General features: G+C 39.8%; 2 protein-coding genes across 2 annotated transcripts in view; both read right to left on the bottom strand.

The window, feature by feature from the left end:
• Nucleotides 1-11,543: 11,543 nt before the first annotated feature.
• LOC149832466 (endoglucanase 5-like) lies at nucleotides 11,544-17,854 on the bottom strand. Its single transcript, XM_090013252.1, has 8 exons — nucleotides 17,717-17,854; nucleotides 16,711-16,923; nucleotides 15,786-15,986; nucleotides 15,064-15,153; nucleotides 14,752-14,916; nucleotides 14,013-14,136; nucleotides 13,411-13,574; nucleotides 11,544-12,248 (listed from the first exon to the last, which is right to left on the bottom strand). Exons 1-8 carry the CDS (start codon nucleotides 17,852-17,854, stop codon nucleotides 11,904-11,906), a joined length of 1,440 nt encoding a protein of 479 aa, XP_089869378.1. The 3' UTR covers nucleotides 11,544-11,903.
• A 1,114-nt stretch (nucleotides 17,855-18,968) lies between these two features.
• The window catches only part of LOC149832465 (uncharacterized), a 42,229-nt gene continuing 40,341 nt past the window's right edge, over nucleotides 18,969-20,856 (bottom strand). Inside the window, exon 7 of the mRNA XM_090014507.1 lies at nucleotides 18,969-19,209. Coding sequence (XP_089870633.1) covers nucleotides 19,177-19,209 — 33 coding nt within the window. The 3' untranslated portion in view covers nucleotides 18,969-19,176. The remainder of the gene's footprint in view (nucleotides 19,210-20,856) is intronic.

Here is a 20,856-nt window from a genome sequence, read left to right as displayed (position 1 = left end):
CTACGGGTGTTGGTCCCCATAAATCCGAGTGCACAAGTTCAAAAGATTTGTTTGTAAACGTAGATCTTTGTTCAAAAGTCAAGCTTCTCATTTTTCCAAAAATGCAATGATTACAATTGAAATTACTTTTACAAAGATCTTTGTCTTTGCAATCGCTGTATTTGTCTTCGCCTCGAAAGAATAGCGCACAAAGTATTGGCGATCTAAGCCATGAACAATAATTTAACGAGTTCTGACGGCACAAAGGTTTGTATCCATATACGATAATCGTGAAAAGGTATTTGTGTTAAATAATCAATAGATAAGGAAAGGATTTGTTGCCATCGCTGGATACTTCGTGCTTTGAGTCGGAGAGCGATCTGTGGCATCGCAGCATAGTGATTTGTGGGTATTGTTCGAATGTCAAATCACACGTGGAAAACGTATTTTTGAATATTTAAAACTTAATGAGCGGCATGGAAAGACGTATTTTTGAATACTTCGAACGCAAGCATTTAATTTGGCGGCGGTTATCAAAAAAAGGCGGCATGCGAAAAGCCGTATTTATATTTTTTTTAAACGCAATCAATTAATTAGCTTCGTGCTTTGAGTCGAAGAGCGATCTGTGGCATCGCAGCATAGTGATTTATGGGTATTGTTCGAATGTCTAATCACACATGGAAAACATATTTTTGAATATTTAAAACTTACGATAATCGTGAAAAGGTATTTGTGTTAAATAATCAATAGATAAGGAAAGGATTTGTTGTCATCGCTGGATACTTCGTGCTTTGAGTCAGAGAGCGATCTGTGGCATCGCAGCATAGTGATTTGTGGGTATTGTTCTAATGTCAAATCACACGTGGAAAACGTATTTTTGAATATTTAAAACTTAATGAGCGGCATGGAAAGACGTATTTTTGAATACTTCGAACGCAAGCATTTAATTTGGCGGCGGTTATCAAAAAAAGGCGGCATGCGAAAAGCCGTATTTATATTTTTTTTAAACGCAATCAATTAATTAGCGGGCTGTTTTCAAAAAATGGCTGCACGTTAAAAGACTTTACCTTTGTAGGTGAGGACAGCGTTTCAGTATCTCCGTTGCAAAGGTGCCATCGATATCTCCGTCCAGGCATGACGCCGAAGAAGGGGACAATCGGAGCAGTACGACCAGCCATGGCGGACAAGAAGAGGACTAGTGGAGCAATACGACCCGGCACGACGCCAAAGACGATGGGAGCACTACGACCGGGCACGGCGGCAACGGAGAGGACGATGGTAGCAAAACGACTAGGCACGGCGCCAGAGGAGTGGATGAGGGGAGAAAAATGACCAGGCACGGAGCAAACGGATAGGAGGATGGGAGCTAAACGACAAGGCACGTTGCCAATGGAGTGGACGATGGCAGCAAAACGGCCATGCACGGCTCTGAACAAGAATACAACCACATCCACAGTACCAGGACTAGCGCTTAAGAGGTATATTCTTTGAAACGCCTGAGCGGTTTAGTGAACATTTGGCTTTTCATGTCGTATTTGGACTAGTGTTGTTTACTGTAGACAGTAATTTCAATGTCCAATCCTGAATACCACGCTCATGGTGCACTCAGTGCAACATCCACAGTCTCGGGTGGGCGGCAACGCCCTGACGAGTTCGTAGATGACATCGAGCAGATGCAAGATGAATTTGCAGATGGGAACACTATCAGTAATTTTGTAAGTATTTGTCCACTATCAATTTCTAGGTCATCGGTTTGCATGTTCTGAAGTTCGTAACTTTGTGCAACCAGACAATGTATGATTTTGTCAATTACATTCAGAGCAACCCAACGAGCAATACAGTACGCATCATCAGCCCGTATTTCATGGTATGTCTGTGCCGCTGTTGTTCTGTTTGCTTTCATGATGTACTCACGTTTCTTGGTGGTTAAACCTTGCTATTTCGTGCAACAGATGTACGTCCGACGAAAGCCATACGGCATAGGATTCGAATATGCACTACCTTGTTGGAACAGCGATGATGAGTGCATAGACATTTCGAAATTTGGAAAGGTAAGTAAACAAACCTCTTATCCAAGGTTTATTCGTAACATCCCCATCACGATAAGTCTCTGGAATGAAAAATGATTTTATCGATTCGCAGATTTTACTTCCTACACTCTAGCAACATCCAAACCATTGGGTCCTATACGAGATGAATTTTCAGCTAAAACAACTATGGTGCTACAACTCATTGGACTGCCACAGTGGCGTAGAACGCGATGCTATGCATTTGGTAAGCTTGTACCCAAAGGTGAAGTAGTTATTCGAGGTGGACCGGACTGTAATATATTATCCCTTTTTCACAGGCGGGATTCCTTAACGGGCAATCGGTGTCGACATTGGTGAGTGGATGTTGCTCTGTGTTGACGATGCTCCGTTACAAAGTAATGGGGTCGATTGTGGCATATTCATAATGAAGCATATTGAAGCAATATACAATGGAGAACAACCTTGTTTCCATGCTGTATGAGCTTCGTATCCGATGTTATTGGGTATTCCTGTTATATATTGGTTTCACATTACCTGTTTTGTTGCAGGAACATATGCCGATAATACGCGACGAAATATGCGGAAAATTGATTGAGTTTAAAACAAACGGCAGACCGAATAGTATAAAGTGAAACCTATCGATTGCTCTGTCTGTACAACCTAACGAGACCCTCCATCACCGTTCTCGCTGTCCTCCTCGACAGTAACCCAGTAGGTGCAGTCGCGCTGAGGGTGGCCAGCAGGAGCTCCGCCAAGTCATCTTCCTCTCCCTAGCGAGGTCTAAGCGGATTTGTCATTCCAGTGACGGGTGTTCATCTCGTTCCGTTGACGGGTGTTCTATGAAAAGTAAATTGTATTCAGAAATAGTTTTGTGTTGTATACGCATAACCAATGCTGGTAAAGTTGTTCTTAAGCAATGAAGATATTTCTACTAGTAAGGGGTAGTAATGTTTCAAGGTGTTAGTGGGTATCTAAATTTTTGTCATGTAGCGTAAAAGAGGGTTGACCCCTATATGTTGTAACCTTTTCAGGGTTTTTTGCTAATGAAGCTTAAGTTGTCTTCCCTCTCTATTCTCCTCTCTTCTCCTTTTGTTCTTGCTGGTTTCCCGATTTCAATATGGTATCAGAGATCTATTGAAAATGAAAGGGTACTTTGTTGAAGATCGGTGAGAGGAAGAAGCTTCATCTGCATCGGTCGTGCTGGGACCCACCTCAGTTTGTGTTCTCCACAGCTGACGTCCGTACCAACCTTGAAGTCTTGAACTTTTGGTCGATTGATGTTGGATTCCATTAGCTCTTGATTTTTGTGATTGAATGAATCAAGAATTTTAATGGTCGGATGAAATCTCAATTTTTAGTGGATTTTCTTGTATTTTCTGAAAAAACTGATGAACAGTACACTGAATGCAAAAAGTTTGTGATTGTGATGCTATCGGTGGGTTTTGTTTGCCCAAATCAATTGTAATCTGGTCATTTTTTGGTGTGTGATAGATTGGGACTGATTTGAAGGTCTATTTGGGTGTTTGGGTGCAATTTTGATGATAGATTTGGGTTCCTAGTTCAGGCGGTAACCCATTTTCTTTAGTTTTTCTCTGTTTCGACCAGCATATTGTGTTGGGTTGCTGATGTTTTCGACCAGCACAAGTATGACCAACATATTTTTCTCTGGCGAAAGATATTTCTAAATATCGCATTACGTGAACTTATCAATAAGAAAGGTTTGTTCTTAGAAATCGTTGTATTGATGAACCGACGGTAATGTACACCTAAGGCGATTTCTTTAGACATACTTGTGGATTTATTTGAGACCCAAAGATTCGGTCCAATCGCATTGACTACCATTCAGAATAGCCCTCTGGCATGACATTGTTTTCATTAATGCGGAGTGCTTTTTTATTTAAGATTTGCTTTTGGTTTAATGAAACTGACGTATATACTCGAAAACTGACGGAGGGTGATAGGACGTTTCATTAATATTTGAATGACACAACACACAGTTCCACTTTGCTTCGCGAATAAGGAACCAACATAATCGACAATTCCTGCATACACGACTTATTCTTGAATCGAGTGCATAGGCGGCTTCGACGCAGTTGTCGTATCCGTCTATACCTTTTTCATAGGTCTGTAAGATCACAATTGAAGAAATCGTCGTTTAAAATTCAAGCAATTTTCAAATGCTGGCACAGGTTTTCATGGTCGTAGCAGTGTAGTTTGACGTTAGACCACCAAGCCTATCACTTTGTACTATTCGTAAAATACGAACGCGACATTAAAGTGATGTTTAAGCATACAACATTTCATAGCGATGTTGAATATTATCATTTCGAACATTAGAAGTCTTTGTTCATTGCACACATCGCAGTCTCACCCTGCGACTGTCAATCACGCGGGTTGAGCGCACATCTTTTATCAATTACAAGCCTTTTAGACCTCGCCTCCGTCGGTTTCTCCTTCGAAATTAGAAAGGACGTCAACTTTTTGCAGAGTTCTTCGCGGAATTCGGGTATATCAACCTGCAAAAACAGATTGTAAACTAGAAGCAATAGACATGCCCTTAATTGCCAATAACAGAGGCCAAGGAATGACATACAGCGTCGAAACAGGGTTCTGCACCATTATATATCGCTTCAATGTACTTCATTACAAATACGCCGCAATCAACGCCATTATCTTGTAAAGGAGCATGGTATGCCGTGCGATAGATCCACTCGCTGACATCGACTCCCAAAATGGCTATGAGGAAACCGATCTGAGAATAATGCGACCGAAAGTAAATTCATGACCCCAGTACACTACACGATACTCATATAGATGGAATCTTACGAGATGGGAAATGTCTAGCCGTAAACCACTGTCAACTTCCAACGAATTGTAACACCATAGTTGTTTTTTGCGTAAATCCATCACGTATAAGACCCAATGCTTTTCAGACTGCCAGAGTGTAGGAATCAGTATCTGCAAATAGATCGAAAAAATGTTGTTATCACTGTCACGCTGTAATATTGCACTGTAGGTTTGTTTGCTTACCTTTTCACTTGTCATAAGGTCTCTCTAGTGATTACCGTTAACCCAATAAGGTTTGCCGTCTTGAAATCCACTAGAGTATGGCAAACGGCGTAATATAGTCTGCAAACTGAAAGAAATATTGCTAACACCAACGTTAACATACAAATCAATTGGACTAAATCAATAATGAAAAGCAACATAAAATACAACTGATATACCATGAAATATGGGCTGACGATGCTCACAGTTTGGCTTGGTGCGTTGCTTTTAATATAATTTACGAAATCGGATATAGTCTGTTTGCAGCAAATATTGTGTTGTATTGATCATATGTACACATGGATTACGTTTATAGACAACTACTACTAGTTTCATATTAACAAAATTACTGATCATGTTGCATTATGCGAATTCACTGCGCATTCGGTTGATGTCCTCCAGGAGTGATTGACTAAGTTTTCGCCCAACTTCGTCGGTGGATGTTCGACTGAAATGAATGCGGACATTGCAACGACCGATATTTAAATTACATTATATAGTACACAAAAACAAATAAAAAAAAATGCATGAAAGAGACGGATTTTGCTGAACATGTAGACTATGTGTAGACAATATACCCATGATTCGCCATTGTTGGTCGTGTAGCTGTCTTCGTCTGCCTCACCGACTATAATTTTCTATGTTCGAGGGCGGATCTCCAGGTTTATGAAGGAACCATCGGTTTGGTTGTTGCTGGTTCACGAAGTAGAAGACAAACACACCTTCCAGTGCTTGTGCGACTATTTATAACCTAAAAGATGTACTGCTCAACCAACATGATCAATGAATACTGTACGACAACTCAAACATTTATGGGTATCCGTTGGAAAATACACATTGAGTAGCCTTTTATTTATAATATATGGATACAACTTTTTACAAGATAACAATAATGATTTCAAAAGGCAAGTGGAGGTGTCGGGAACGCGAAAGATTTGCTGGAGAAGAAGTTGACTGGAGGTGTATGGCGATTTGTGGTTATCGTTGAATAGCGATCTGTGGCATCGCAGCACAGTGATTGACAGTCCTACGTTGCGATGTCACACATCGCAGCACACTTGAACAATCCTTCGCATCACGCTAAGATTGACAGTCCAACAATAATCAACAACGTTCTATGCTGCGATGCCACATATCGCTATTCAACGATAACCACAAATCGCCATACAGTGATGTCATCATTTGCCTTCCTGCAGAAGCAATAACCCGCTATCTATCGATTTGAACAAATTCAACCACGAACCGCAAGTCGTCAATGACAAACGACTATAAACTCTCAAAAAATCTGGCATTGTGGAGATCGGGTCATGCAAAGAGGCATGACAACTAAGTTAATAGCCCACACGAGATTCCTGTGTCCCAAACCTATCTGTCGACTGCATCATAGCTTGTCATGAAAGAGAAAATATTAGACACTGAATTATGTTTCACAAGAAATGCGTACCTCCTCGCAACATCGATTACATACCAAAAGCCTTGTAAAACTGTAGCGATCGTTGCCGGAAATCTGGTCTGGAGGAATATAGGTTTGAACGTTTGCCGGTACTTCTGCAGGGTATTGCTGCATGATGGACATTACACGAGTTAGCTATTTGACAAGCTTCACGCAATGGGAAGCAATATAATGTTTTACATACCTATTCATTCGAAGGGCTTTGTTGTTTTTTATTACAGGTTGGTTGTTTCTTAGTCCTTTTCTTGCCAACCAATTCTAGTGCACCCTTTGCCCTCCGACGACTGCGATCAGAGGCATGTTTTCTTTTGATACCCTGCGCTTCATGAATATGTTCATCATAATCAACAACGTTCACTACTGACTTGTTGAAGATAATGTTTACACTTCGGCGCAACTTCTCGGGAGTGTCAAGCGAGACATGATTTTGACCTACGTTGTTCGATCCCATTATCTTCGGCTGGTATTCATTCGCTGCAACAGACTTAATGTGAATTAACTCCACGTTTTCAAGTAACTCCGTTGCAGCTTTTCTCACACATGCATAGCCTTCTTTGCTTCTCGATGCCAAATCAGCAACATGCATGAATGACCTACACAGTTGTTGGTAACGGGAGGCTATGTGGCACTTCTCGTTAACACCAGATTTACTCGCATTGTCCATAACGAGCTTTTCAATCTTCGCGCGTCTCGTCCATCTTCGCATTACGTAAGACTCAGGTATTTCTTGTATCTTCTCTTGATTGAGTGCCTTTAATGCATGACAGCATAGGATACCTTTGAATTCATACATTTTGCACGAACATTCTACCCTTCCGTTGTCGACATTGTACGTGACATGCGCTTCTTGCCTTTCCTGATGCTTTTCGCCCTGACAAAAAATATGGTATTTGTGCATATTCTCGGTTTGCACCACTTCTTCTATTCTGCAATTCATGACATGCAACACCTCTTTCTTGATCCATTCAAATACAGTTAGTGTATACAGAGCTGCAGGTCGCATCAATATTTTCATGCCAAAAGTTAGAGGTCGTGTATTGAAGCATTTCACGTCTTGTTCAAGCTCATTCTGTCTTAGACCGTCTACAAATAATTCATATTGTTCCATGAAACGAAACATTGTTAAACATGAATACAGGGTTTTCTTCAGCGTGGCATGCATAGATTCGGCTCTTTGTGTGCTTATCATACCTGCACAAAAGTATTGTCTTCCATATGTCAATGCCCACTTCTCTTTTTCTGCATATAAATTTTGTAACCACAAACAGTCAGCAAGGTCGTATGTCTTAATCATTTTGTCCCAATCTGACTTAAAGGTGACCTCGTCTACGCTATGAAGTATACACCTTGTAAAATGTTTGTCAAACCCTGTATTCTGATTAAATATGTGTCCTATGTTCTTTGCTGCATTTTGAAAGATATGTCACAAACACAGGCGATGATGTGCATCTGGCCACACATGAAGCACTGCAGCCGCAATTGCGTGATCACCATCTGTAAGTACAGTTTCAGGATGCTTCCCGTTCATTGCCTGTGTAAATACTCTGAACAACCACTCAAAGGTTTCCTTGGTCTGGTCATACACAAAAGCACCGCCTAATATACAACTCTGTGCCTGATGGTTCACTCCCACAAACTGCGCAAATGGCCACTGTTCAGTGTTAATCTTTACTGTAGTATCAAACACAAGCACATCATTGAAGCATTCATAATCTAATCTAGACCTTGAATCTAACCAAAACATATTCACGGCATATCCATCTGCGTCCACTTGCATTGCACTAAAGAAACCATGTTCATTACTTGATTTATTCTGTAAGTAACGAACCAAACAACATATTTCTCCGTTTTTCATGTTATCTGTCCTCTTCCTGCTCAAGTGGTTTCTAAGATCCAAAGGTGTGAATGGCACATTTTCGCGACCACCATCAATGCGGGTAAACAAATTGTATGTCTTCCTTGGTGCAATGCCGGCGCTATCGGCTATTTCAGCCATTGCAGCATGAGCTACAGTTACTTTACGATGTGACCTTAGCATAGGAGTCATAAATGATGCAGATAAATCATGATTATGATCACTGATTAAAGTACGCACGACAAATTTCCCATTCGGATGTCTTCTCAAAACCAATCTCGTCTGACATCCACATCTTGATTCTGGCGTGCTCCTAGTTGGATTTCCCATTGATTTCTTTCAACCTTGCTTGGAACAGACATATGTCTTTCTAACCAAGACACCCTGTGCATTTTTTGACCAAGAAAACCTTCTCACACTGAAGCCAACTTTTAAGGCATAATCATTGTAAAATTTATATGCATCTTCTTCGTTATTAAAATGCATTCCTTCTACAGGAACATAGTCAAGTGCAATTCCATGTATATTCCCAGTTCCTACGGTTTTATTAAATGTACTGACATCAAAATCAGGATCATTATTGAATTGCATTTCTTCTCCTGGAACATTGAAGTCAGGTGTACTTCCGTGTACATTCTCGTTGCATACACTTTTATTATGTGCGCTGTCATGGTAGTCTACCTCATCATTGAATTGCATTTCCTCCACTGGAACATTCAAGTCAATAGTGGGTCTAATGCCTGCACCCTTCTTTTCATGTGCATCGTCAGTGCAGATGTTCAATTCTTCAGTTGGGTCATAAGTATAGATATTCAATTCTCCAGATCTTTCTATTGATTGAGCTACATCGTCTTTATTACAACCTGATGATAAGCTCAATAATGTTTTAAGCAATATATCAATTTGTGTTTGCAGTAACATGGCAAACAAGTCGATATTATCTCACAAAAATGAGAGTCTGTTACTAATACAGCGGTTTGAGATACAATGCATATGATGAGTGACTGTAGGATACCTGATGGGGTAGAGGCCCTTCCTAGCATCTGCAAACAAGCATTCCTGTCAACAGGTCCCAGCGTCTTACAAATATCGATAAGTTTCCAACCTTCGTAAGAACAAGATCTACCTGCAATAACCAAACAAAGCCTTAATGACACACAAGACGACATGCCTTCTTCATCGATAGCATGATGCTGGGAAGCTACTCACGCCGCCTTGATGGAACTGGTTGGAATGTTTGTGCATCATTGCTTTCTTCCTTAATGCCTAACAACAACGACAAATAAAAGAAGACAGTGGAATGTTTTGTAAGCAATATATCAATTTCCGTTAGCAAGCGGCATAGGTTTACTACGATTTAATCAGGATACATATAAGAACGGATACCACTAGGGTTACGCAAGTCAAAGCAACGATTTAATGAATGAAAGTATCAAAGCAAGTGCGGTTTGATGTTTGCTTATGCTGAGCATCAACGTGTCGCTTACCATGCCAATAAAATAAACATGTCGTACATGTGTGTTGACGATAACGCTCTCATAATATCCACGAGGCTCTAAAGCGAGTTCAATAGAAGTCGCTGAGAGAGCAACGATATGCATGCGAAAATCGCCCCGCCATGCGTGTCAAGATGTGTTTCTGCACCCAAACGTTTTCAAAGTCTGTGTACAAATATCTTACAAATACATATTACAAAACATATAATATCTTACAAAACGATATGTATAGCGATTTGTCAGATATTGAAAATCGATACGGCAGTTCAGTATTTATAACTTATAACTCGACGATACAAAAACATACTATCTAAAAGGTCGATAAATATATCGCACAATAAATTATAAATCGATAAGGAAGAACTTGAACATAATAGCAAACAAATCGATATTAACTAACAAAAATGTATCTCACAAAAACGAGAGTCTGTTACTAATACAGCGGTTTGAGATACAATGCATATGATGAGTGACTGTAGGATACCTGATGGGGTAGAGGCCCTTCCTAGCATCTGCAAACAAGCGTTCTTGTCAACAGGTCCCAGCGTCTTACAAATATCGATAAGTTTCCAACCTTCGTAATAACAAGATGTACCTGCAATAACCAAACAATGTCTTAATGGCACACAAGACGACATGCCTTCTTCATCGATAGCATGATGAGATGAAAAGCTACTCACGGTGGCTTAATGGCACTGGTTGGAATGTTTGTGAATCATTGCTTTCTTCCATGATGCCCAACGACAGCAGAAATGAAGAGAAGACAATGGAATGTTTTGTAACACAAGGCAGGCACGAGAAGGCGACAGTGTGTTGTACAACAGGATAAAAAACAAGGCGGAAAGCTCGACTGGAGACGAAGGCAAAGTTTGCGTTGATAATGGGAGCACTGTTACAGCAGATGGCGCAGGCGAACGTCTCCACTTTAAATGGTTAACATCAAACTTTCTGGAAGGAGGACTTTTTTGTCCTTTTCCCCACCCGTCGTTTCACAACTTTTGAATGGAGGATATTTTTGTCATTTCCTCGAACCGTCATTTCAGGGCAAGAAAAGCAAGTAAGGGTGATTAAGTCTTTGCAACAGCACCAGAGTCTGATGCAAAGTTATGTCAACATACACGGGAATACGAGCCCCATGTGCATGAATACGTGGCGCTCATTCGATCCCCCGAACACGGACGTGGGATTCAGTGAATCATCGGGGGCGAACATACACAACCCTCCCCAGATTGACTAACAAAAAATTTTTGTGGAAGTGTAAAAATGTCTAAAAAATATGAGGATAAAATGAAGATTTGTGAAGGAAGGTATGTACCATCACTTTGGGAAATGATTTTGATTAACCATAGAATACATGATGTAATTGAAATATCGATCCTTTTGGGTATGAATTTGAATTTAAAAAATTGGATATGTTTTTGTAAATAACCCAAAAAAATCTATATCTTCCGACTACCTCTTCATCATTTTCACTTGTTCTTGTTTTTCTTCAATTAAAATGTATGCATGCGAAGTGTGACATTCCACCTTTTTATGACTAAGAGCCTGGCCTGAGGGATGCAGTGGTGCAACAATATGTCACTATTTTATTTCAATATTTCAAAATCAGACAAAGTACAATAAAGAATCGTGATATTTTCCGAATATCACAATATTAACAGTTTTTAATTGCTTACTTATATAAAAATAGATAAAAATAAGAATATCAATACCATGTTAGTAAGAAAATAACATCAAGATAAAAACATGATATTTTCAAAACATCACATTTTTTTCATGATTATATTGATTTTTGAAAATCTCAAAATTTTAACGTGAGATTTTAAAAAATGGGCCGATATTTGTAACTATGATATGGACTATATAAGTTAGGCTTGAGAATGGAAATATCAATAATCAGGTGTATTTTTTAAATTTCTCTACAAGGAAGGATTATTAAGAAATCTACTGGACCTAGCTACTGTGGGTCCATTTAGTCAATGGCCCAGTTTACATTGGAACTTCACACCATGATGCAGTATTGAAGCACAGATCAGCATCCATCATGCTTTCCCTGGGCTTTGGAATGCACTGTACAGCTTGGCGAAAAGGCCCACTAGGGGTGCACCGTTGTAGGTGGTGGGCTCGGTCTGGTCATACTTCCATCTCTGGTCAAGGTAGTTATCGTACTTGTCTGGCCCTCCAACCAGAGCACCGGTTAACATGTTCGGATCGCTGTCGATGCGTTTGAACCACATCTCGAACCCTTCGGCGCAACCGACTAGAGTCGCCATTTCAGTTATCGACATAATTGAAGCTCCTCGGTGATGAACATGAGTAGGGAAGTTGTTGCCGAACCCAACCAAGTAGCTGATGCCCTTCGGGTTCTTTCCCAGGATGTAATCAGCCTGAAAGATCCAGATTTTGACCCATAATAAGAGTCTTAAAATTATCATGTACGCCCATTCTTTGAAGAGTAATTTCACATTAACCAACTAATTAATAATTATATTGATTAACACTTAAAAGGAATTGGATGGATGGGTGCACAATATTTTCTAGAAAATGCTCACTTTTTTTTTTGGTAGTTGAGAAGCTGAAATGCCGATTTTATGTTTCTAGTAATTTGTAGAAGAATCTGAGAATTAAGAGATTTCAGAAAACTGGCTTATCGAGATATTGAAATTTCCAAAATTGGGTTTGGTGAATCATACTTTTCCCTTATTGTCTAGTACCAACCTAGTTTTATTGGTGGATCCTCCGTGTCTGGCATGGAACCAGACCAGAGCTAGCCGGATCTTATTAGATCCAGACCTGGTTCCTAGTAATATATTCAAATTAAGACTCGAATCTGACCTCGCTTCGAGCATTGTGCAGTAAAATTTCCAAACAATTTTTCTTTTGAGAGAAAAAATTTCCAAACAATTGGATCTACGTACCAAAGTTTTGTATAAGAACTGCAAGTAGTGCTGCAAGCGGATTTGAACCAAACCAAATCATGACCAATCCAAATTTGAATCTGAAGTAATCTGGTGAAGTAGATCTGACTCTGGGCCTGAATTTTACATGGTACGGTTGGATCCATTAAGAATAGGTTGAAAACATGTATATTTTATACGTAAAAAGTACAAATGGGTTGAATTTGATTTTCATCAGAACAGGGATCCTACAGAAAATGCCGACCAGAATCAGAGAAAAGTTTGTCCATATAACTCCAAATAGCACCCGGAACACATTGAGTTCCCATTTTATGATCTATATCCAAAATTTATTGTATGGGTTTCAGATCCAAAGTCTGATTGTTGATCCATTTGCACCCCTAGGAAACTACCTATATGCTCAATCCAGGTCTCACCGTAGAGGGTCTGACTGAAATAGGATTTGAACTAGGTATAACAGTTGGTAAGGATCATGTCTAGACTCACAAGTACTGGACCTTAATCTGACCCATAATCCATTTTAGGCCTTCTGAGAATACAGAACAAGCAGGTTGGCATTAATTTCAATATGATTAGCTGTAATAGGCTGCCAAGAAAATTAGGGCTTTGAGATAGAGTTTGGTTGGTGTACCTGGGACAGTGCAAACTTCAATAGATCCAAAGAAGGCAATTGGGCTTCAGGGCAACTGAGTTCAGCATTTGCAGACTTGAGGTAGTCAGAATAAACTGCTATGAGGAATGCAGAGAGAGCCACATATTGCATGTTGTTCCATTCCCTCACATACAACAACCCTCCTGCAAATCATAAAAAGCCATGTTCCTATATTCAAAAACATGATTAATCTCAACATGTTGGCTGGTAATGTTAGGTTAATTAGGTTCAGATCAATGTCACAAATCTCATAATTGGGATTTTCTTGGGAGAAAAAAATTCATGATAAATAAACAAAAAACATTTTCCTTGGGAAAATATCTTCCATATATATAATTTCAAAGGCATAAGCAAAAGCACAAATTTTTTTATTTTTAACAAATTGAAATAAGCTTTAATTCCTTATTAATATCAAAACAAGAACACTGTTTTTGTAATGTAGGGTGTCTTTTGAGGATAGCAATGTTTTTTTTTGTACATTTCAAATTTTGCAGATAACACGATGAAATCACACTATTTTCAAAATTTTGCTGATAATTGAGACTATGATCAGATCTAAGAAATAGGCGTTAGATGTAAACCTGGAGTCATTACAACGTTATAGCCACTGTTCTTCTGTAAGCATGCACAAAGGAAGTATTCAGCTTTGGCTTGATACTGCTGCAATGTTGAGTTGTATGCACCACCATTTCCATCCATCAATACCTGCATGCATTTTTTTTAACCCCCTCATTTCCCTTATGACATAGGCTCCCACACGTGTGTGTGTCAACGTGCGCTCATTAGTGCTTGCGCACAATTCTTCTTTCCCCATGTTTTTTTCGAAAGGCGAGCTGGGGTTAGGCAGACCCCTACCAGTTATATAAGGATACCATTGAGATTTGAACTTGCAACGTCCCAACACAAGGTGACATGCACTAGCTGCTCCTACCAGGCAAAGCGGAGCTCCTGTTGGAAAAGTAATGCAAAATGAAAAAATCCCTACAGATTTTTTTTACCCTTCCAAACAAAAGTGACTTTTTCGTTGAAAGCTTTTTTCTAAAAATACGCTTTTTGACAGGAAACATTCCTCCACCACCACCCATCTATCCTCCGGCAAAAATTTTCATATTTTTCCACTTTGTTTTTCTCATGCTACACAAAAAGCAAAACAAATTCTTTTGTAAAACTTTTCATAGACAAAACTTTCTTTTCCTATAAGTTTTTCTCGCTTCCAAAAGGAACGTGCGCTATTCTGTAAATGTGGCAGCACGGCCATTCAGGCTTGATGTTTTAGTGTTTTTATTGCGTGTCACCTTGTTAATTATGAAAAAAGAGTACCTTTGATAGGAGGACTTGCAGGCCAGCGTATTTGTTGTCCCAAGAGAACTCCGTGACTGCCCATCCGGTCCCACCCATCTGAACGGCATTGTCTACCACATAGTTCAAATAGTAAGCATTTCCGCTTGCCCTGTAGAGCCAAGCCGCAGCCCACAGTAGCTCATCCTGCAACATCAGCAATAAAACATAAGATCATCAAAGCTGAATCATGTAGTCACCAGATAACTACTGCAGCAACTAGGCTTGCTGATCTTGGTCTGTTCGATCTCGATTTGGTAAGTCTGCACCGAGTGTTCAAGAAGCTCAGCTTACCGAATAGCCGGAAGTGGAAGGGTAGAATTCCTTGGCAACGGCGACACTGTCGTCGTAACGGCCTCGAAACCTGTCTGCAAATTCAAAGAGCTGTATGACACAAAGTTGAAAACCAGGCGTCAGTATATAAAGTCATAAACATATCTGTCAAGTGAATGCATAGATGCACTTGCAGGTATACATATATGTTTCCTAATCATTAATGGATATGCCAGTGCACTTGCAGGTATACATATATGTTTCCTAATCATTAATGGATATGCCAGTACCATTAGTATCATACTGTCTAGTGAACCAAGGCTTACAAATATGATTAACATTGTTTAATAAGAAGAAAAAATTGTGTTTTATATCGTGCTATTCCGATATATATGTAAACAGGATTTTCAAGAGCTTCAATGTCAGAAAAAAATGAATGTTTTAAGCCAAACCGGCACAATGCAAAGGGTGCTGCTGTTTCCTAATTAGCAAACCATGTGTGACACAGATTAAGGCAGGGTGGTCGTGAGGCCTCATCCGGGGTTTTCCTCGCTTCGGCTAGGGTTCTCATCATAAAAAGAAAAAAGACACATCTATGGGATCAATTGACTGGATAAAGCATGCCCCAATAATTTCCTACTAAATATATACTACAGTAATAATGATAGTGTATTTGTTTGTGTGCATGTGAGTATGTGTGCATGTGTGTGTGTGGGCGTGCACGCATGCATACCTAAATGTACCTGCTTAGCATGTAGCAGAAGAAGACTAGAGTATTGAGAGTCATAAGGCCTGAAAGCTAGGGATGCAGCAGCCAAGGCCGCCGCCGTCTCTCCTGCAAGGTCCGACCCAGGGTTGTTCAAGTCGATCTTGTAGGCAGTCCTTGGCGTAGTCATGTCCTCCGGCCGTTGCCAACAGTAATGGTCACTACTTCCATCACCAACCTAGGCAATTACCAGAATAAGCAATTTTTGATTACCTTCATAATCTCCCAAGCACTCATTATGATGACTGTAAGATGTCATCTTGAACTTTCAACGACGGTACTCATGATGGCAATGGCTGATATATTTTTGCTCAATTAAAAACTTTTTATTGAGATTTCATTTTTTCGTGAATTTATCTATATAAAGTTATACCTATAAATCTTTGAAACCCACGGGTGGCTTCCCTTGCCGTAAGGTCAAAGCTGGGTGTACTCCTTGGTAGGCAGGGAGGACTTCAAGGGTTTTACCAACTGAAGGCCAGCCAACGGTTGGTAATGTTGGGTTTGCCCAAAACTCATTCAGGATATTGTTGGGTTTGCCCAAAACTCATTCAGATTTGTAAAGCAAGCTCAGCGAGCCAAGCCATGGGCAACTCATAAAAGCATATACAAGCTGAGCTTGAATGACAGGCTGAGCCAGCGTAACCAGGTCTTTGTGCCAGGTGCGGTTTCCTCGGGTTATAAATGAAAATAAAAAGCAGAGCATGAACAAGGGGTGTTCAGATCAGCTCGGCTCACCATGTGTAGGGTCGTTAATATATACATATATGATCAAATCTTAGAAAACACTTTGAAAATAAACTTTTTTTAGAAAACAAGCCAACCGGGCCTGAACGGCCCGAGCTCAGCTCATTCGTCTCGTCTACGTACCAGCCTTAGTGGGAAAAAAAAAACTAAATAACCTGAGCCCATAAGGTGAACGGTTGGTTATGGGCTTTGATAAAATAGTCTGTGCCCCATCTGATTGAGTCGAGAGCATGATCTAATTGGTTGGTTGCACCCAGTTCCTTGGCGTATTCAACAACTCCCCACGCTAAGATGGTAATTGTGAAAGCCATAGGAAAGCCATACTTGACATGATCACCAGCATCATAGTAGCCGCCCACCAAGTCAACCTGATTAAAAGAAATGATTCATTAGTAACTAATATGCTATTCTTTTAATTAAATTAATCTGCTAGTTGGTTTGCAGCGTATGCATTGAAAACCATGGTGACAAATATCAGCATTTGAAAAATATCATGATTTTACTGCGGTATATTCAGACAATGCATGATAAAAATCCTCAAAGGTTACTCATTTTCAAAATCATACAATTTATCATGATATCAATGCATTTTTGTTTTATAGTTTTCCTTTTTTAAAATTTTTATATGCCAATATTTTCTGTAATTTCTTAGAAAAAGATATGGTACATGGTGACACAGTGCTCGTGTAATTTTCTATTAAGAATGGTACACAGTGGATCGAACATGACACGAGGGTAAGTTGGAGTGTCCCTGTGATATAGGTTTAAAAAAGAAGTTCTCACGTGAATTTTCTATGAACAAGTTCATGAACTGTGCAGGTTTTTAACCATATAACCACAAGCATTGGGGTCTAAGGAGATAGCTGGTTGGGCCGCACTGTCATAACAGAGGGACCCAGGTTCGAATCCCCCAACGGTTACCACCCATTTTGCAAAAAAAAAAACCACGTGAATTATGAAAAACTCAAATTTCTTTCTACTGTTAGAAACATTAGAGTTCATGAACTTGGTCATGTTTTCCATCATCAAATATCATGATAAGCAGCTTTTCAAAAAAAAATATCGTGATAAGCACCTTTTCAAACTAGGGTCTCATTCAATACTAAATCCTCTCTCAGACAAATGAGAAAAGCAAAGAGACAATTTGCAAAGTGAACTCACCCCTTGTTCGAACCCATCCCTCAAACCGGAGTCGCCGCGCCACCTGACTCGCTGGTTGGGTGGGAGCTTGCCAGATCGCTGCGCCTCAAGGAACAGCAAAGTCTTGTCGAGGGCATCAGTATAGTCCAAGCCAGCCATGACTCGGCTCGAGCGCATCGAGCCGGCGAACAAGAAGAGGAAGAGGCATGTTGAGAATGTGAGCCTGTGGCTCATCATATGGGCTTGGTTCAGCACTCCAAAAACAGTTTGGTACCTTTCTGTTAAGAAGTAGAGGGTTCCTACATTGTGGGTTTTCTTATAGAGGAGGCTTGCAAACAAGGCACGGTTATAGGGGGGTGGTGTGGTGCACGTTCATGGGTTCATGCAAGCCACAAAGCTGGCCGGTTGTTGACATTCTGCTTCTCTAGGTCAACATATTGTGCAATGCACGAAAAACCCTCTAGAAAAACTTTCGGACAACATTAGGCTTTGACTTTTAAAATGACAAAGACACCCTTTAGTTTTGGATCTCCTGGTTAGGAGTGTTAACTATTTGAGTCCGATCTGTTTCAGTCCCAGGCACAACAAAGTGCATACACACATCAGATCCAACGGGACGGGACTGATTGCATACTAACCTGGACTAGGGTACAAACTGATCACATATGGGCTGTATCATGGTTGAACCAAATCCAAATGCAAATTTTAAGCAATGACTCTAAAATGCAGACCCGAAACTGACCAATGAAGCATTCAAATCTGGATCCTATTTTATATGGTGCTACTGTATCCTGTAAAAATAGGTTGATCGCATGCTTTTGTTTACATATAAAAAAACTCAAACGAAATGGATTGATCGAGAAAGTAATATCGTTTAAATAAAATGGCATTCAAAACTGAATTAGAATCGAAAAGTGTCTGACCACATAACTCTGGAAACGCATTTGGATTCAATTTCAAGACCCACACCCAAAAATAATGCATTGGATCTAAGACAGAGATCCAACAAAATCAGATCTGTTTGCACCCGTAACCTGGACTTTGTGTTTGAGAGTTGATATCTTTCGGATCCAGGTTAGACTATTCTCACCCAATCCAAGTCTGTCCAAGGTCAACAAGAATTGATGGGAAAACTCAGAGATATTGCACATGTTCAAGTTGGGCTTTGGAAGAGGTCTGACAGAATTTATATGTAAATTCAAAGTTCTTCTCTTTTTTTGAAAGGCAAGCTGGGGTTAGGCAGACCCCACTAGTTATTATTCAACGTACCACTGAGTTTGAACCTGCAACGTCCCACCACAAGGAGACGTGCACTGACAGCTCCTACCAACCACGGGGAGCCTTTTTGCCCATGCCCAAATTGGACCTGGGCACTATATGGTCTCAACCAACCTGGATCTGACTGAGAACCGCATAAGATCCAAAACCACAAAGAAACTTCATGTTTCAATTTCTCAATTGCCTAGTAGAAACTATAGTTTTCATAATTCTTGAGTTCTTTTTTGGATCAAACCCTGAAGATATGATTTACACGCATTTCTTAATATATGATTTTGGCATACAAGGTACTAAAATTTCATAATTTGAAAAGTTTTATTTTTATGTCCGAAAAACATTATCCAAGCCATATTTCTTGGATTTGGCCTTTTTAAACGTTAAAGCTTACTATGCATGTCAACATTTTTCTTTGGTGATATTTAATATTTCATTAGCCCCGCTATACATTTGTATATATAAAGTATAAACAATTTGTGTGATTGTTTTATAACAGTAATCACTGTATTTACATAATTTATAAAGCATTCATTTATTAGTTCTTACTAATTATTATAATGTTGTTGCCTACAAGGGCTCCACTCATCTGGTAGGGACGACTTGTGAATGTCACCAAGTTAATGGAATGTCACAAGTTCGAAACCCATGGCTGGCATCCCTTGCCGCAAGGTCAAAGCTGAGTGTACTCCCTAGTGGGCAGAGGGAAACTCAAGGGTTTCACCAACCGGAGGCCAGCCAATGTACGGTCCTGGATTATCCAAAAAAATTTATTATAATACTGTTAAACAAGTATTCTTCATACACATTATTCCAATACACAAATACACATACACAGTTTACGTTATATGCAGCATCACAGCATGGTGAGCATGCAGCAACCTGCCTGACAGTAGGCCTAGTAAACAAACCGAGCAGCTCTTGACTCAGCTCAGTTCTGCTGATCACGAACTTGTTTGTGTTCAGTTCGTATAGTTAGCAAGCCATGGGCAGCTCGTTTAACTTAAAAGAGTCGAGTGTTCAGCTCAGCTCGGCCCGAGAGAGAGCTAGTATAGATAAAATGTGCATACATTTTATATTTTATGTATACTATATATTTTTAGTGTAATATATAAAAGAAATAATGCATAAAATATATAAATAAAGAGAAGTATGTATAGAAAATAGGGAAAGCATTTGCTACCCTTGTGGGTAAAGAACCCCTTAGAACTAGGGGTGGCAAACGTGTCGGGTTTGCGGGTCGGGTTGGCGGGTTGGCAGACGGGTTGGCGGGTTGACCCACCCACCTAACCCGTTTATTAAACGGGTCAGCCGGGTTGGCGGGTTGGCATACCCCCAACCCGAACCCGACCTGTTTAATAAACGGGTTACGCGGGTCGACCCATTTATTAAACGGGTTGGCTTAAGCCCAACCCGAACCCGCCTAAGAGGCCGGTTGGCAGGTCATGTCAGGTTTTGCCACCCCTACTTAGAACTCATAGGGGGAGGTTATTTTGACAATATCTGAACCACATGGATGAGTTCATCAAAATAGTAGGAATCAACTTTTGGATCATTGTTTTTGGACATAAAAACATGTTTGCTGAGGTTTGAAAATTTAGTACATTGTAAGTTGTTGATTTTTTGACCCTTGTAAAATCTGACATACACATCAGATAACATGATCCAAAGGTCAGTTTCTACTCGATATGTCAATCACATCTGGAAGGTCAGATGCACAAAAAAACAGATATTACATTTTTTCACTAGAGGGTCCCTTCTGCATGAGGGTAGCAAACATTAACCCTAGAAAATATATACATATATATATATATATATATATATATATATATATATATATATATATATATATATATATATATATATTAATTATAATATGTATATATTCT

Source organism: Nuphar pumila, chromosome 7, assembly GCF_984573655.1.
Source record: "Nuphar pumila chromosome 7, dmNupPumi1.hap1.1, whole genome shotgun sequence".
Lineage (NCBI taxonomy): Eukaryota > Viridiplantae > Streptophyta > Magnoliopsida > Nymphaeales > Nymphaeaceae > Nuphar > Nuphar pumila.
This window is presented reverse-complemented; position numbering and strand designations above follow the sequence as displayed.

What these genes read in the sequence shown, in the direction of transcription:
- LOC149832466 (XM_090013252.1), bottom strand. Translation starts at nt 17,854, where the DNA reads ATGGCTGGCTTGGACTATACTGATGCCCTCGACAAGACTTTGCTGTTC. An exon ending in TTCTGCTACATGCTAAGCAG is followed by an intron (nt 15,154 to 15,785) that starts GTACATTTAGGT and finishes TGTGTCATACAG; the next exon opens with CTCTTTGAATTTGCAGACAG. An exon ending in TGCAAGTCCTCCTATCAAAG is followed by an intron (nt 14,137 to 14,751) that starts GTACTCTTTTTT and finishes AAATGCATGCAG; the next exon opens with GTATTGATGGATGGAAATGG.